General features: G+C 40.6%; 1 protein-coding gene across 1 annotated transcript in view; it reads right to left on the minus strand.

The window, feature by feature from the left end:
* Nucleotides 1–7,706: 7,706 nt before the first annotated feature.
* TMEM64 (transmembrane protein 64) overlaps nt 7,707–18,597 on the minus strand; it is a 37,485-nt gene continuing 26,594 nt past the window's right edge. Inside the window, exons 2-3 of the mRNA XM_040354610.1 lie at nt 9,601–9,756; nt 7,707–8,244 (exon numbers count right to left, since the gene is read on the minus strand). Of these exons, the coding sequence (XP_040210544.1) occupies nt 8,059–8,244; nt 9,601–9,756 (342 nt within the window). The 3' untranslated portion in view covers nt 7,707–8,058. The remainder of the gene's footprint in view (nt 8,245–9,600; nt 9,757–18,597) is intronic.

Below are 18,597 nucleotides of genomic sequence, written 5' to 3' on the forward strand. Positions count from 1 at the left end.
CAAGACTTTGGCAACAGATGAAAGCTGAATGATAATTTATCAGTATGCTACTGCTCCTTCACTGTCCAATAAGCAGTGTGAGGGTATGTTCTTGACCAAACTGTACTGCTGCAGTGGAAGACCTGGCTATTACATAACCAGCATTAGAATTTTAAGTGGAGTTCCAGATTTTTTTTGTAGCTGCCGACTTTTGATAGACACGTACCTGTTCCACGGTCCAGCGATGTGGCCGCCTGGAGCATCGCTCCTCTCCACCAGCACTGTCATAGCCACTGTGGGCACCCGGCCGTGACCGCTTATGGCTTCATGGCTGGGCATGAACTACGCTCTCCCAGTGAAAGGCAATCTTGTGGGACCTGTCATGTCCCAGAAGATTGCAGAGAGGGGAGGGGCTGCCTAGGGGGAGAGGAGTCGCCGCCTAGGTGGAAGTGGGACAGGAAGTCACACTCCAAACGAAGCACCCACCCCCCCAAAAAAGTTAACGTGGCATGTAAGGAAGCGAGGAGTGCTTAAAGCGGAAGTTCCACTTTTGGTTGGAACTCCGCTATAAAAAGGTATAACAAGGTACACCACCAATAAATTCAGTCACTTGTTTGTCAAAGTACATTTTGCCCAATAATCATGTCACATTGCACCAGGTAAGACGCTTACAATTATAATATGAATTAAACTTAGTTTTGACTACATGTATGAAGGCAGAAGAAACTGTCAGGTTACTGTATTCTTAGAGACTGGCAAATGGATATATGTCTGAATTTCCAGGTCTACTTATCTACTAAAGCCAATAGAAGTGTTCTTTTGTTTCCTTATATATTCTTAAGGCTATGACAGACATCTCCTTTAGGAGTCCTCCAAGGGAATAAAAAATAAAAATCTGATTTGATACCTTTTCCAAAAATATTACTCTGTGGCAAAAAATTAAGGGGAATTATGGTTTCCTCAGCAACATTTGAGTGTTTATTGCAATGTTTAATCATGCAGGGAAAAGCAAAGGGTTCACATTTATGCTCCCCCTGCCTGGCTGCACATTATTTGCTTCCAGGCCTCTCTCTCTCTTTAGTAGAAGCAAAAGACAGCCCTACGTGTTCTTCAAGTTACTCCAGTTGGAGCCGACACAGGACTAAGGACTTATTCCTGTGATATTACTAGGCCAATCACCAAGCACTGTCATATGGGAGTAAGTCACATGCCCCTCCATATGAGAAAGTACTGGGTGGTTATTTGTCTCCCACAGTACAAGTAGTATGCCATTTGCCCAAAAGTTTGGACAACCCTCACAATTATGGAGTTCAGGTCTTTCCAGTGAAGGGTTCGGTCAATGCTGCATCATACAAATTCATTGCCTTAAAATGACTGACTGTGGGCAAAGCCAGCTCTATAAAATATATGGGTTGAGAAGTTATGGAGGAACTCAAGTGGTTTGCACAGGGCACCAACCTCAACCCTGCTGGGATGACTTGGAAAGGAACAACAAGTCAGGGCTTCTTGTCCAACATCAGTATCTCAAATGAAAGGCCACAAATTATCACAGATAGTCTCCAACATTTTGTTAAATACCTTCCCAGATGAGTTGAAGCCACAAAAGTCGGGCCAGTTCCATATTCATTATGATCTTGGAAAGATGCCCAATAAACTCATACAGATGCGTTTTTACATGTCCAGTAACTTCCAACCATACAGTGTATTATACTGGAGAGGGGGCATCAAAGCAGGAATCTATGATTTGCCCTGCATAGAGTAATGCAGAAATTTGCTTTAGGAGAAATGATAGAATATATATATATATATATATATATATATATATATATATATATATATATATATATATATATATATATATATATATATAAAAAAAAAAAAAAAAAAAAACACACACACACTTTCCCCATTCTTCTACATGCCTCCCGTTATGTCAACTACTGTATAAAATTTACAGATGCCACTAAAGGGAAAGCAGCATTTCATTGCAATTATCAATTAACATCTGCCCAAATAAAAAAGTCCACTTGGACCAAAACACGTGAACAGTAAGGCACAACCATTGGCGCCTGCATATGTAAATGCACAAATATGACTGTCCCCAAGTACATATACAATTATAAACTACACATGGAAACAAGGTTTCTATAATAACATAGATTGATAGGATTTACATCAAGCGGATGCCTTAAACATGCATATTTTAAACCAAAATACTATAGCTTCCCTTTTAAATAAACATGAATGTGAATATTTTGTCCAGTCTTGCTGTCAGCATATAAATTCAACCATTGAGACAACTTCTGTAGTCTCAATTGCAAATATACACAACCATGGAAGCATGGCTCCAATAGTTTGCCATTTACAAATTGTACCTGCTAGTTCCAATAAGAGCAAAGGTGGTTCAAATGTCATTAGTCGTACCATCAGCTAAATTATAGTTTAATGTTCCAGAAATAAAATTCCAATATATCAAATAAAACTTCACATTTTAAGAGTCCTGAGTAAAAAGGAGAAGATTCAACCAACTTGGAAATCACGCTTTCCTCAAAAAAGGTGTGCAAAGCAAAAAGAACAGACGCAAACACAAAAGTACAATATATAAAAAAAAAAAATAAAAAAAAAATTAAAGCACAGCACCACCATTCAGGCAAATGTGATATTATGGGGATAATGCACCATCATACGTTCTTTGCCTAACTTTTCATTTGCACATTCTGGAAGGATCCAGGGCACGTAGGGAGTTTGGCTAGCTGCTAAAAAAAAAAAAAAAAAAAACACCCCAGCAAAAACTTGCTTACATGCAACTATTTGTCTATGCAAACATTCCAAATGACAAGCTTTGCGTATGCTTTCCCCATGGCAACAAAGTTGAAGACTTCATCTTTAACACAATTTCAAAGGCAATTGTAGAAGAATAGCGTGTGAAAAATATTTAGAAAATTGACTGTCCTAGCCACCTTTTGAAAGAGTTTTCTGTTAATTTGTGTTCAGCCAAAAGTTAGTGTTCAGGACTCACCTTGCATATGAAACAAGAACACTGCTTTTTGCCATCTACAGTTGTGCCCAGAAATTTGCATGTCCTGGCAGAAATCGTAAAATTGTGGCATGGATATTAACAATATGCCCGATCATGCCAAAATAATGTAATTTAAGGATAGTAATCATATGAAGCCATTATCATAGTTTGGCCCATTTTTAAATTATAACAGAAATCACCCAAATGACCCCGATCCAAAGTTTCAATGGTCTGGAATGTTTGGCCTTGGTACAGACACACACAGGTCAAAATGTCAGTTAAAAATGTCCTACATCGGTGGCTTTGTAAAATTACAATTAGTGTGTGTATAGTCAATAAGTTTGTTAGCTCCCACATGGATGCACTGAGCAGGCTAGACACTGAGCCATGAGTAACAGAATATAACTTTCAAAAGACCTGCATAACAAGGTAATGGAACTTTATAAAGAGATGGAAGGATATAAAAAGGATATCCAAAGCCTTGAATATGCCAGTCAGTACTGTTCAATCATTTAAAGTAGTAGACAATTTTGGGGGGGGGGGGGTCTCTTGGTACCAAGCCAAACTCAGGCAGACCAAAAGACTGCAGCCACAACTTCCAACAGAATTGTTTGGGATATTAAAAAAAAAAACACACGTAACCTCATGAGAAATACAGGCTGCTCTGAAAAAAAAAAAAAAAAAAAAGTGGTTGTTTCAAGAGGACCAGCGACTTTGCTTGACCTGGAGGCATTTTTCCAATACGAATGAGCAGCTATACCACCTGCAAGAGTTCGGGGCCTCAGACAACTATTATAAAGGATTGCACACTGTCATTGATGCTAAAGGGGCACTACACAGTAAGAACTAAAGCGGCGAAGACTTTTGAACAAGGGTAATTTCATGTGCTTACTTGTTGCAATGTTCCGTTTTATGATTATGCTATTCTGGTATGACCCACAGATGAATATGAATTCCATAAGAAATAAAAGAAATGTGCTTTGCCTGCTCACTCTTGGTGCATACTGTATATTACCAATTTGCCATAGGTATGTAAACATTTGAGCACAAATGGGGGGGGGGGGGGGACACACTTTCTAAACATGGGTGTTGACTATGATTCTCCATATATAGAAAATGGTTATGGAAGGCCCTTGAAGGATAACTAAAAGCAACATTTGTGTTTTGGATAGAGTAGAGAGATTAGAATACTGGTCACGTTTTTTTGATGCAGTCTGTGTACCTGTTTAATAACGGTCACCAGGAGAATCTCCCCCCTAAAGTGAAAGAAAATCCCAAATTTTGAATGTCCAACAGAAAAGGAGAATCTGCCAATGGGGACACTAGCTCTGGTGACTATCAGGGATTTCCTCTCACTTCCTATTGTGGCTATGGGTCAGGCAGTAAAGGGAAATCTCCCCAATGGGACACAGATGGCTTAAAAAAAAAAAAAAAAATTACACCGAGCTGTCTGATAAGTATTTTTTTTGATACCCCTTAATATATTTTGTTTTTGGGTTCTGTGACTTGAAAGTTTAAATCAGGAGTGGGCAATTCTGGTACGTTTAGGGCCAAAATTAAAGTGTCTGCAAACTCAAAAAAAAAACACACACACCACGTCTCCTTAAACTATTTAAAGTATCACAGTGTGCCTTTGTTTTCTGTAGTCAGTTAAGCCCTGCTCTCTGGCAAGGAAAGGGGGGTGAGGGGTGAACTAATGCGGCATTTGCTGCTGGGTCGAATTGTGTTCCATTGCAATGAAACGCAAATGTAATTTCTGGTTGAGACATAAATGCCCCAAAAACTGGAAACGCCCACCAGCAGGGCCCATGCATTGATGTGGAGCTGAAAGCAAATTGCATGACCTGCAGTTTAAAGGGGCATTGCAGAGGCCAGTTTTTATTTAAAAAAAAAAAAAAAAAAATTATATTTTAAATATAAAAATCTGTGTATTAAACCTTGATGTCATCTGTTGACACCTGTCTTGTTTTAAGCAAGGTTTACAACTGCTTTAATACTGCTCAATATGAACATGGGACCTGGGAAGGTCTACAAGTATGTAATCATATAGAAAACAAACACCAGGCGCTAAGAATAAAAGGTGTGACCTAGGTCATGAAATGGGTCCCTTTCAGATAGGCAGTCCAAACTTTAAACAGCCAGACAGGGTTGCTCACACATTGTGCCTGCATAAAGTGTAACTTTGGGCGGAGAGTTTGATAAGTGGTACCACTTGTCAAAACACACCTATTGAGTTCAATAGGGCTGCGCCTCAATCTCATGCATTACATGCGATTGCAGTGTAGTGTTAAATCAGGTGGTAAAAAGGCACTCTAGAACCCACTTGCTTCCTGTCAAATTCTCTCTGAAAAGCACTGACTAGATGGAGAGAGCCTGAGATTGGTACATAGGGGATTTCTGCAGGTCCTGACCTCGAGTGAACAGGTGCATGGTTTGTTAGGTTTGCAGTGTGCAGGCGCCAACACAAAGAACTTGCCCAGGTAGCAGAAAAACTTTAGGACATCTCCTAAGCCAGTGTTTCTCAACTCCAGTCCTCAAGGCACCCCAACAGGTCATGTTTTCAGGATTTCCCTCAGATGAAATGGCTGTGGTAATTACCAAGGCAGTGAAACTGATCAAATCACCTGTGAAAAATAAAAAGCCTGAAAACATGACCCGTTGGGGGGCCTTGAGGACTGGAGTTAAGAAACACTGTCCTAAGCCATTCTCTCCCTCCAGAACGGAGCTTCCTCCTCGTACCAATCAGCTCCTCAGGCTCTCTCCCTCCAGCTCACAATATGGACATCTGTCAACGTGTCTCTCTGATTCTGTCAGCTTTCTCAGCGATATAGACAGCAAGAGGGCTAAATGTGGCCCTGGGGGTCACAGTTTGCGCAGGTCTGGTTTAAATGGTCTTGCCTATTTATTAAGAAATGGGTAATTATCACAACAAATAACCATATTCAATATGTGGAAAAACTCAGTAGCCATAGGCAACACCAGTATGTTTGTTTGGCAGGAAGTTTGCAAAAAATTTAGTGGGATTGCCAATCGTCAGGAAACGCTGTAAAAACATTAGTGGGCAAAAACTAATCTCATCCATTACAACTCAGACCAATTTAAAAGTAGATTACCGACTAGTCCAAAATTCTCCGACCAAAAATGGTTTTAAAATTTTTATGAGATGACCATCTATTGTGGAAATGGGATGTGAGATCTGAGCGTTAGTAAGCAGGTCCACACAGCCATGCAAGCGAGTTTTGGTCTTCATGTTGGTACAGACGACATGTATTTTACACAGCAAAGAATGAGAAAAAAAAAAAAACAATAAGACTGACCACTTGGATAAAACACCCATGTGCCTCAAAAAGGTCACTGGATCCTAAAGCATTCTCATGCACACTGCTCCAGCCTTCATCAAGTTTAAGCAACAAATACACTTTAAAAACATAAAAGCCAAGCTATGGCATTTTTTTTTTTAAAGCTTGCATTACAAGTGAACACAAAAAATAAATAAGCATAAAAAAGTTGAAGGCCACTCAATAGAACTTGCTGCAAACAGTCCGGCATTTGGAATTTGGAGATCTGAATCTCTCCATGAATTTTTATACACACATTTTGTATTTGTACCTTGTGAACTTTTAAGCCATACATTTACAGATACACCTACAAAACAAATAAAAATTAAAAACCTATTGCCGTGTACCGTATGTTTAAAAATGTAGTGCTTCTAATCTCATGGAACATCAAGACACAATGTGTTTTTTTTTTTGTCAATCTAAAATGTCATTGGGCCAGAATTACAGGATTGAGGGCAGTATTCTGTAGAGTGGTTGCAAACAATGCTGATTTAGTAGATGTCACTAAATCAGTCCATCGTGCTTATATGTCCAGACTTTTCAAACTAAACCGTGCCAAATTTCAAGCATCCATACATTAGTCTAGCCGGTTATGCATACAAGCCCATTATAATGCAATTCTGGCCCTTGAGATAAACATGGCTTTAACTCACACCAAACCAAAAAGACCAGCTGCTTATATCAGCCAGATTAAGAGCACTTTGTAAGGGTATGCTTGAATTGTTTTCATTGGACAACAAATAATGGTCCTGCTGCTATCAAAACAATAGCTAGGCAAATTTATAAGAGGCCCAAGATAAAAGTCGGTGCATATAAACGACCAATTGGAGCAATTTTTAAAAATTTAAAAATCTAAAAGAAGGTTGTCCACATTTTATTAAAAGTGAACTCTGGACTCTAATTGCTATACAAAATGAGAGCGAGATTAATTCTATGCAACTTCAAACCCTTGCCATTTAGAGGGGCAAAGAGCAATGCCACGTAGTTATCAACGGCAACCACTTCTGATGTTTAGACTACACAGAACTTATTTCTGTAGTGGGTTACAACACTTTGCATTTCCCCACAGTAAATAAATGGAGTACACACGAGCAATGTATGTAGAATTGATAAAAGGTCCAAGTCTAAAATCAACTTTTTTCTTCTACACTGATACCAAAACCCATGTTCATCTTTAGTAAATGGTGGACAGCCCTTCTAAGATCATTTACATTATTTTCATATTTAACAAATGTAGTGGATGTTCTGATATTAAAGCAACAAAAAGAGGTACTATTGCTTACCACGTGAACCCAATTCCATTTCTTTTTGAATGGACCAACTTGTTTTTTAGCTAGAATGGTCCATGAACAATACTTCAAAAAGCAAAATGCTAAAATTACAAATATAATTTATTTTATACAAGTTCTTTTTCACCATTTCATAAAACAGTTTATGTCCAGTAATAAATAAATTTGCCATGAAAGGTTTTGTAAGAGCTGTGCAGAAAAAAAAGTGCATTGTATATGCCATGGCATACACAGAATGCGACGACTGATGAATGCTTCCAATTTGGAGATTCTGGTCGATTATCCTCAGAAGAAAAAACAAAAAAACAAGAAAAACAAAAACAAAACAAAAAACCTTGAAGGTTTGTTTGAAAGTTGTGCAGGATTTTCTTCCTTCAATGAAGGGATAGAGAAATAATCTTGGCAATGAAAGAAGGCGGCATGGCTTGAGCAATCATACAATGTTAATTCCACCCATGGACAATAAGTTCCTTTTGCTGCAAAAAACTGAGCTGCCGCCGTTCAGTTGGCTGCCCTTCAAAGAGGTCTTCAGCTCCATTTCACAAGCCATGATAGCTGCGTTTAATTCCACTTGTGCCCGATGAACCACATAGAACATAAGAGCTATGCTGATCACGATCTGCGGGGGGAAAAAAAACCTGATTGAAATGAGGCATGGAAGCACAATATACTTTAAAACTCAATTGAATGGTCAACTTAAAAATCAATCACCTTCAAAACAGCATAACAAAAAGGGGTATTTAAATCCTTACAGCTTGTTTTCATTAAAGAAAAAGCCACAGCCCGAGTAGAAAAGCCTGTCCATCACCATGCCATAGAAAAGGATCCTTGCTCTGTGTTGGAAACAGTGGTCACCCTACAGAGGTCTGACACCTTCTGTGGAAGCAGATCTAAAACTGAACAACTCATGCTCCCTCCCGATTGGAGCTAGAGCTCAATTCAGCAGGGGGCATTGTCAGACCTCTAGAGCAGCGATTCTCAACCTTTTTTTTTTAGTAAAGGCACCCTAAAAAAAAAAAAAAAAACACTGTCTAAAGACACCCTATTCTAAAATGTAAAAAACGATTCTAATAGTTTTACATAATGCAGCAACATCCAAATGTAGGACACCCAACGTTAGAGACAATTTATTCTTTCAAAGCAAAAACGCTTTTACACACTGGTTCTGACTAGGGGTGCAACAGATCAAAAAAAAAAAAAAAAAAAAAAAACTTACCGTTCGGATCGTTCCTCGGATCAGGAGTCACGGATCAGATCATTTTTCTGATCGGCAAAGAAAAATGTTCTCCCCCACTGTAATATACACATCTCCCCCCCCCACTGTAATATACACATCTCCCCCCCACCAACTATAGTACCCCCTCGGTGCAGAAACCCCCCCTCCTCTCAGTACAAGAGACCCCCCCTCCTCTCAGGCAGTACAGAAACTCCCAGCGTGTGTCCGAGTGCGGGCTCCTCCTCTGTGGGTGTAAACAGAGGAGGGCCGCCGCCGGGTGTACCAAGATGGCCGCAGCTCCGGAGCTAGGCCGAAGCCGTGGCCTTTCCTAATGTTATTCCTGCGGCTCTGGAGCTAGGCCGAAACCTTTCCTAGCGTTATGGCCGCGGCTTCGGAGGTAGGCAACAAAAAGGCAGGCATGTTTGAAGTTCAGATTGGGTGGCAACCATGACTCCCTGTATAGATGCAGAAAGTTTAGCCAACATGGGGCAAGAACAGTGTTATTTGCAGGATAACCAAGTGACAAAAAAAAAAAAAAAAAAAATAGACATTTGTATCCAAGGACTGCAATTTATCAAACATTTTGTGTTAAGGCACTTCAAAAACACAGTAAATTAAAAAAAAGGAAAAATGTGAAACAAAGTTTGCTGAGAAAGAAGAGCAATACATTTTTTTTTAAATATTTAAAACTTTTTTAATGTATGCTACAAAAAGGCATGTGACATTTTCTACTAGCAAAGCAACTTGTGTTAAAATTACCTGCAAACTGAAAATGAAGTACCCACTAACACTTTGTTCAGCAATGACATCTTCCATCGTTCGTAATGTTGTTCCCAAATAGGAATTAAGAAGTTGGGTTGGAAATAGGCCAACTGAAGATGCTGCTAGGTAGTTGGGCAATGATAAATCTGTAATCTGAAAAAAGGAAAAAACATGTATGTTATAAAGAAAACAAAAATAAATAAAAACAAAAAAAAAGGGAAGAAGAGGGGCAGAAGATAAAGCAGAGGAACACCATCAATTTCTAGCATTCGTTGTGAAATTACAGTCTACTAAGTGCCAAGCAAACGGGAGCAAAAAGATAAAATCTGAACTGATGAAGAAATTTGTTTAAAAAAATCTGGGGATATTCATTATAACAAAGTAAAAAATAGTTATTTTCAAAATTGTCGCTTTGTTTATAGCGCAATAAACCACAGGAGGTGATCAAATAGCACCAAAAGAAAGCGGCATTTGTGGGAAAAAAAAAAAAAAAAAAAGACGCAAATTTAGTTTGAGTACAGCATTACATGACCAAGCAAATGCCAGTTAAAGCGACGCAGTGTCAAACTATAAAAAGTGCTCTGGTCTGTAAGGGGGTAAAATCTTCCGGGTGTGATGTGGTTAAGGACTAGGTTCCATTCCAAGGACCAGGTTGTTAAATTAATTGGTCGTTTAACGAGGAGCCACAGGAAATCAATATTTTGAGCATTCTTAAAAGCGGAAAAAAAAAAAAAAAAAAAAGGTCGGAAGCTACAAACACTGTAGCTGCCGACTTAATAAGCACACTTACCTGTCCAGGTTGCCCGCGATGTAGGCTGCCCGAGGCCGATCAGTCGATCGTGGCTGGTCCCGGTGCCGCCATCCTCACTAAGGAAAACAGGCAGTGACAACTTTACTGCCGTTTCCTACTGCGCATGAGCGAGTCACGCTAATATTTGAGAATGGGAACACCGTCCTGTGTGTCCCAGAAGGCAGCGCGCCTTCATTTCCCAGGAGACTTCGCGAGGAGGAGAACACAGAACCTCACTGCGGAAGCAATTTCTGGCATGTATAATTTATAAAAAAAAAATTTTGCCTTTTTTTGGGGGGCTGGACCTCCACTTTAACTACTGTATTGGGGGGAAAAAAAGTCTAAAAAACACAAAACTCCAGCTCAACAGTTCTGTACATATGCAAATTAAAACAATTTTGTACAATACAATGATGTACAGCATGGGTGGGGAGAGCTGGCTGTAAATCCAAGTGATCGTTAAACGGGTAAGTTGTTATACGAGGAGTATCGGTCTGCTTAGTTGCAATTAAAAATAGGAGCTCAGTGAAGTGGGGTTAACCAAGTCTGATACTAGGAATCACGTTGTGTAGTCATTAAAAACAAAGCTCAACAGGAGACATAAATGTTCTCTAATTAACAGCACACGGGTTTGACGAGACAAATGAATGGCCAAGTATACTCAGGCTTGCAACTCCTACTCTTCTCTGCAGAACAAGACCAGCATGAGCCAACTAGAATATCCATCTTTTCTGGAAAAAAAAATACCAGCCTTATGGTCTCCATGTTCTCTCACTTCCCGACCGCCCACAGTAAACATACGTTATTAAAAGCCATAACCCTGGTATCATTTATTGTGGGCGTTTCTCTACCAAATTAAAAAGTGGTCCGTAGGAGGATTCACCATGTGATTACTTTTAGTGGCAGCGGAAGAGGTGCCCTCCGCCGTTTACCCAGAGATTACCAGAGTCGTCGGGAAACCTGGAAGTGATCCGGTGCGGCTGATGGCTAGGCAGGAAGTCGAGTGAGAGGAAGATGGCATCCACTCTGCTCTATGCCTGGTCTCTGGCATCCACAAGCTTTTGACCCCAGATCTCCTAGAGGACCTGTCATCACGTCTATTACAAGAGATGTTTACGTTCTTTGTATTAGGAATAATAAAAAAAAAAAAAAAAAAAACACGGAGGTTCACCCAAATAACATTTATACAAGACCAAATTCTTTATACTACCAGCATGTAGTCGGCACTTTTTTTTTTTAGGTTGCACATACCTTATAATCTATATTTGCAATCCGGCTTCCGGGTACTTCTCCCGCGGGAGTAGGCGTTTCCAAGCTGAGCCGCAATGTAATCTGGGCGTTCGCCCAGATGATTGATGTCTATCAGAAAATGTACCCCCCCCCCAGCGGATAAGGCCCCACCCCCCCCCCCTATTGCGTAGGCGCGTCACAGAGTTTCCGAAAGGAGCCGAACAGGTAAAGCTGCGAGTCGGCTCTATACGGCACCTGCGCAGTCAGCTTTACACAGCTCCTAGTCGGTGCGCAGGCACCGTGTAGAGTCGACTTGCCCCTTTACATGTTGGGCTCCTTTCGGAAACTGTGACGTGCCTACGCAATACGGGGGGGGGGCGCCGTTCAGTTGGCTGCCCTTCAAAGAGGTCTTCAGCTCCATTTCACAAGCCATGATAGCTGCGTTTAATTCCACTTCAACAGATCGCACAACCTGTGGATTTTTAACGCCATGGAGGACACGGGCATTAAACGCGGGTTTCTTGCACTGCCATCTAGTGTGGAGGGACCCTAAAACGTAACTGTGGACTTAGCATGCCATTACATGCTGTCCTGCCTCTTAAAATGTCCAATGCCAAAAGCTCTTCTCCAGTTTTGAATAGAGCAGTAAGGTGTTAAAACTGGTCAGATTATTAGGTTATTGCAGTCCATAGCCACGCTGAGGAGATTTAGGTTTTCCGATTATCCTGGTACCCACAGTCGCAGGGACAGAAGGTGCAGAAAAATACATTTTGTAGGTGTCGAGAGTAAAAGATAGAGGGCAAATCAAAATCACAATAAGGCCCTGTTCACATGCATTATAATGCAAATTAATGTGCACTGCAATAGGGTAGCCCATTCACTTGAATAGGCTGCCTAACACCAAAAAAAGTGCATGAAGCATTTTCAGCATCACAGGGCGAATTTTCAGTCAGCATGAATGTCACTGTATCACACCAACATGTATGACCACAGCCAATGACAGGGAAACACAGGGGGGGGGGGCGGCATAGAGTGCATAGGTGTAAATCCAGGCTCAAGTGCTTTCCCATGATGCACCAGGAGCGTCTCTTATTTTGCAATGCAAAAGTCCTGCTGAATAATGCAAGCAAAAAAGGGCCAACATTTTCAATATATCAGGTTAGGCAGTCGAAAGATATGGGTAGAGTGGCAGGGAGCGGGGTTTGTTTAGGGTGGAGAGGCAGGGAGGGTGGGGTTTGATTTAGGGTGAGGGGGCATGGTAGGAAAATGCAGGAAGGGAGGGATTTGGGGCCGCAGAGTTCTCCCCTTGCACGGGGGGGAATCTTTCGGACCTTGTAAAGAGTACGATATGGAGGGTGTACTCTGGTGACCACAGATTCTCCCACCGGAGTGGTTTTTACCAGGGCCTCTTGGCTGCTCTCTGATTAATGCTGTCCTTGCCAGGCCTGTAGGTTTAGGTGGACGTACATGTCTTGGTAGGATTACAGTTGTGCCATACTCTCCATTTTCAGATGGATTGAACAGCTCCATGAGATGTTCAAATCTTGGGATATACATTATTATAACCTAACCCTGCTTTAAACTTCCACAACTTTATCCCTGACCTGTCTGGTGTGTTCCTTGGCCTTTATGATTACATTTTCTCACCAAGGTTCCCCAACAAACCTCAGTATAAATATAGCTGTTCTGTGAAGTCCTCAGATTAAAATCACACAGGTGGACCATTTATTAGAGGTGCACTGAAATTTAGGCCAAAACTGGGTACCGCCCACTGTGGGAGTGTCATCCTTGCACGCCCAGTCATCCACTCCTTCAACCTCCCCCTCCGAACTCTGTGTGCCATTAAGCTGCATTGCAAGGGCGGCAGTTAGTGCCCCACCTCCTGTGATAGACGGCACACTGATCCAATGGCGGGACATTGAATCAGTGATGTGATCACAGAATGCGGGACATTGTTACTGCAGCACAGGCATTTTAAATCTGCTCCGTGGCACACAGAGATCGCTGCTTTGATCCAGGCATTAGTGAAGCTGCACATGACGGCAACCTAGCGAGTCTGCACTGATCTCCTGCATCATGTCTGCTAGAGGTGCACCGAATACTATTAGCAGTGTGTTTAAGATTGCAGACATGATACAAGGAGATGGTCAGATACACCAGACTGCATTTTTGACCTTTCTTGCACTAAAAAGGTGTCAATGGTCATCAATAAAATTCATATTCTTTATTATTTTTATATATATATATATATATATATATATATATATATATATATATATATATATATATATATATATATATATATATTATACACACACATAAAATTCCATTCGGGGCACCCCTACTATTTATTAGGCAACGTCTGAAAACAATTGGTTCAACTAGATTTTAGTTTGGTGTATCAGAGTAAATGTGGCCGAATACAAAATGTACACCACACTTTTCAGATATAAAAAAAAGACATACAAAAAAATAAAAAATGTAAATGTACCCCCGTCTCTTTATGTTGATTATCTTGTGAGAATTTATAATTCCAAGTTTTATACATGAGCAATACTCCTTTATATGTATTACTTTTAAAACCTCTTGAACTTCAATGTATCTTTATACCACACCGACATACCCCTTTCTTTCCTATGCTTGTATAATGGAAACTTGTACACACCCCACTCCGCAATGGAAAATGTGGTAAAACACGCCAAAAAAAATGCACCAACAATGCATTTTTGGTGTGTTTTTTGAGTCACATTTCCTTTAAAAAAAAAAACACACCACAAATGCGGGAGAAGAACCTCACATACACACAAAGGCTTTCATGTACAAGAAACAGTTGACTTGAGCTGAAAGACGGAAATATTCCTAATGTGATTTTAGGATTTAGTTAATTAGGTATGCCAAAAAAAAAAAAAAAACACAGCTATTTCTGGATTGTCTGAGCTTCCAATCCACTATCAATAAGACATGAGCTATGGATGTGAGAGATTATAATTATACAGATTGCTCTAAAGCCATTTCTTAAGATCATATTAATAAAGTCACACCGCTTCTCAAGGGCATCATTTTGGGCAATGCGGACATCAAGGATTACGCAACAGAAATACTATAGCAGTGCTTGCCTTTATATTCCTTGCTCTTCATCATGAAAAGAATATAGAATTCAAAGACCAGCTGGCAATTCTAAGCCCACGTGCAGCCATGGAAAAAATCTTTGTTAATCAATATCTAACTTTGTTAGCGGCACACATTCCCCCTCCCTTTCATGAGAACAGCAGTTGTCACAGTCCCTCTTCATCTTTATTCCTTCTAACTGAACATGACGTTATTCAGGACAGACACAAGGATTCCTTCTGCTACCAGACGCTGATCTTTCCATCTAACTCATTAAAAAAAAATACCGTATTTATCGGGGTATTACCCCTAAAGTGGACCCGCATTCCTGTATTAAAAAAAAACAAAAAACATTTTAGTACAGTTTTGGTGTCTTGCGCGGCGGCCTCGTCGGGTCCGTCTGCGGCTTCGGGTGTCCTCTTCGTCGGGTCCGGGTGTCCTCCGCGCTTTCCCGCACATAGTTTGAACACTGCGCCGGCATATACCGAGCGCAGTACACTCGGGCAGGCTCGGCTACTCTCGCGCTCACGTCTTGGACGTGAACGCGAGAGGAGCCTGCCTGACTATACATGAGTGTACTGCGCTCGGTATATGACGGCGCAGTGTTCAAACTCGGTGCAGGAAAGCTGGTATCGGCGTATATCGTGCACACCCACGATTTTGCCCTGTGTGCGGTATACGGCGATAAATACGGTATATATATATTTTTTTTGGCCCCCCATGTACAAGTATATTGCCACTAATTGGTTTTTCTATCCCGATGACAAAACAAAGCCGATCTAGACATTTACAGTATAAGTAAGCGGTTGGACAAGCATGCAGTCAGTCCATTTCTCAGTCTTTTGGCTCTACCCCAATCATGACCGTTTTGGTTGAACTCGCCTTATAGGATGGACTTCAATTGCACAGCGGTTGAACTGACGGCATGGCCAGTTGGGGGGGGGGAGAAAGGTACAGCTGGATGGCAGTAGTGTATTTAGGTTTTGTGCTGCCCTAGGCCTGACTAAACTTGTGCACCACCCCCCCCCCCCCCCCAATAAAAATTTGACCCACCCCATCCTATTTAAGACTAAGAATTTTTTCAAGTGGGGACGCTAGTTCTTAGAGCCTGGGGAGGGGGGATAGGATTCCCTTAATTTGCATAAATTTCCTCTCACTTCCTATCAGATTAACGGGCTATGGGGCAGGAAGTGAAGGGAAATCTCTGCAATGGGACAGGGATGGTAAGAAAAAAAAAAAAAAAAAACTGACAGGGGCTATAACCTTCCCTTCCAGACTCCCTATATCATGAATAGGAATGAATTTGGTGAAAGTTGGCTTCAGCCCCTGTTCTCCACCCTTAGAGCCGGTTCACACACAGGCGGCATGACTTTGGGGGTGACTCAGCAAGGCGATCTCAAGACAACTTTCAAAATTACTTCTGTATTGAAGTCAATGCAAGTCACCCCCAAAGTCGTACAGGAACCTTTTTCTAAGTTGGAGCGACTTGCGTCACTCCTATTAGAACGGTTCCATTGAGTAGAGTGCGACTTGTCAGGTGGCTGGGTCGCCCCTGACAGGTCGCCCCTGTGTGAACCGCCTCTTAGAAAATTCCTCCGATGCATTTGGCCCCTTTTTAAAACTAAAAGTCATAGAGGCCTTGAGTTCTCTACCAGTGGACAACAGGAGCCGAATGCATCTTTCACCCATTTCATTGACATTCATGCTCTTCATCTTTATTCCTTCTAACTGAACATGATGTTATTCAGGGAAGACACAAATTTCTTCTGCTACCAGTCGCTGATCATAAAATATATAGAATATAATAAACACAAAAAAGATAGAATATATATATATATATATATATATATATATATATATATATATATATATATATATATATATATATAAATAATTTTACACGCACACAATTGCAGTTAAGACAGTATTTTTATACAACTATCACAAGGGACCTCGCATGCCCCCACATGACCATCTACAAAGCCACTTAAAAGTTCTCTGGGGGGACTCATGAAGTGATCAGTTGACTATAAAGTCTTCTTTCTACTCCCAGCTGGAAAAACATGAGCCAATTTTGCCAGGACTCCGCAGTGTTTGGCCCCGCCCTCCCGTCTCTGGATTTGATTGACAGCAGTGGGAGCCATGAATGATTAGGTAACAAGCCCAGGCACTTTATTAGTATTACAAAATTATACTGCAAGTAGCAATAGGTCTTCTCACAGAATTTGTCAGCATTCAAGATGAAAGCTGAACTCCAGACATACACATAAATCATTAAAAAAAAAAAAAACCTCATTTAAAAAAAAAAAAAAAAAGTGAACAACCACCGTTGTCAAGTTTTTTTACTTGGTTAAGCCATTCGAGAAATTGATGTACCGCAAAACGGGCAGTATTGTATGGTCAGTACCCGCACTTTGCTCTGCTGCTGATTTAACCACTTGGTCACCAACCATCTGCTCAAGATTCTAGTCTCTACCCATGTTGGCAGGCACCCAATATTTGACTTGCACCGATAGATCTATATTTTTGTTCATCTGCCTATACTTCAGCTTTAACATCTTGTTGACAGCCCTCCGTCAAAGTGTTGTAAAGGAGGCAATGGTGACGATGAATAGAACCTTATACTACGGACTGAACTTGTGTAGCGGAGCTCAATCTCTTACAGTTGGCAGAGAGAACATTGCCATGAACTCATTCTGCTCGCCTCCAGACACCACCTCATAAAATATACAGCTCTATTGCGTCTCCTGTAGACACCTTATCAGCCCAGCTCTTCTATTTCAGCTGTACTTTCATCAGGCCTGATAAAAATGTTCCTTCCTTATTTCTGGACAATTATTTAAAAGTAGACCCAGTAGGGATTTAGGGTAAGAAATACCAGTTACAACTCAAATATTCATTTTTTTCCCCACTTCTGTGCAAAAAGGGTTCAGTAAAGTCAGTTTATATAATCATATCCAATTTATAGGACATACCTAGAAAGTATTAAATATTTACTTGAAATCTTGATTTATATAAAAAAAAAAAAAAAAAAAAAAAAAGTCTGCCAATTTTATAGAATCTTATCCTCTAAATTAAAAGGTACCAAAATATCCCATATCTACTGAATTTTAATCTCTCAAATAAACTATTTTTAATTATACCGCTAAGCTTAGTAAACGGATATGAAGGTATACTATATTTACTGTTTTTAATGTGAAGCATAAGCCAAAAATGGAAGCTCTGCTTGTTTGTACCTTGACCCCCCACTCTTCACTGCCACATTTGGCATGTTTTAGTCATTCCTTTTCTCACCTTCTCCCACGCACATGCCCTATTTTTTTAAATTAGGATTTAAAAAGGCTGAAACGTCACTGCTGCCAGGGGGTTGCCGAGCTACAGAAAGAAAAGTAAAAAGTAAAATAGAGAAATGCAAATTTGCTTTGTAGTAGCTGCAGCTACGGAGGTCAGTGATATGGTTTTGGGCTCAAGCACACAGAACATCATTTTTTATTTTTTTATATTTAAAAAGACTTTAATGCCTAACAAATCTCCTGTTACTTTCATTGCACGCATAGAGCCAAAACAAGCCACCCACATACAAACAAATGGCTGTACTGGGCCACACTTTTTTCATCAGGTAATACATTGGATAGGCAAGAGAAGGTAAACATCAATTTACAGAGGCATCAACATTTACAAGGGTACAGCCAATCACTTCTTTGGCAGGCTGTACGCGGCACCCTGCGAGTGGAAATACTCCTGGAGATTTATGCTAGGCCTAAACAAATTGATGTGTGTATGAACCCCAAAGGTTTGTTACAGTTTGTCAAGAATGTACAGTGGCTTGCAAAAGTATTCGGCCCCCTTGAACTTTGCGACCTTTC

Source organism: Rana temporaria, chromosome 5 (assembly GCF_905171775.1).
Source record: "Rana temporaria chromosome 5, aRanTem1.1, whole genome shotgun sequence".
NCBI classification, from domain to species: Eukaryota; Metazoa; Chordata; class Amphibia; order Anura; family Ranidae; genus Rana; species Rana temporaria.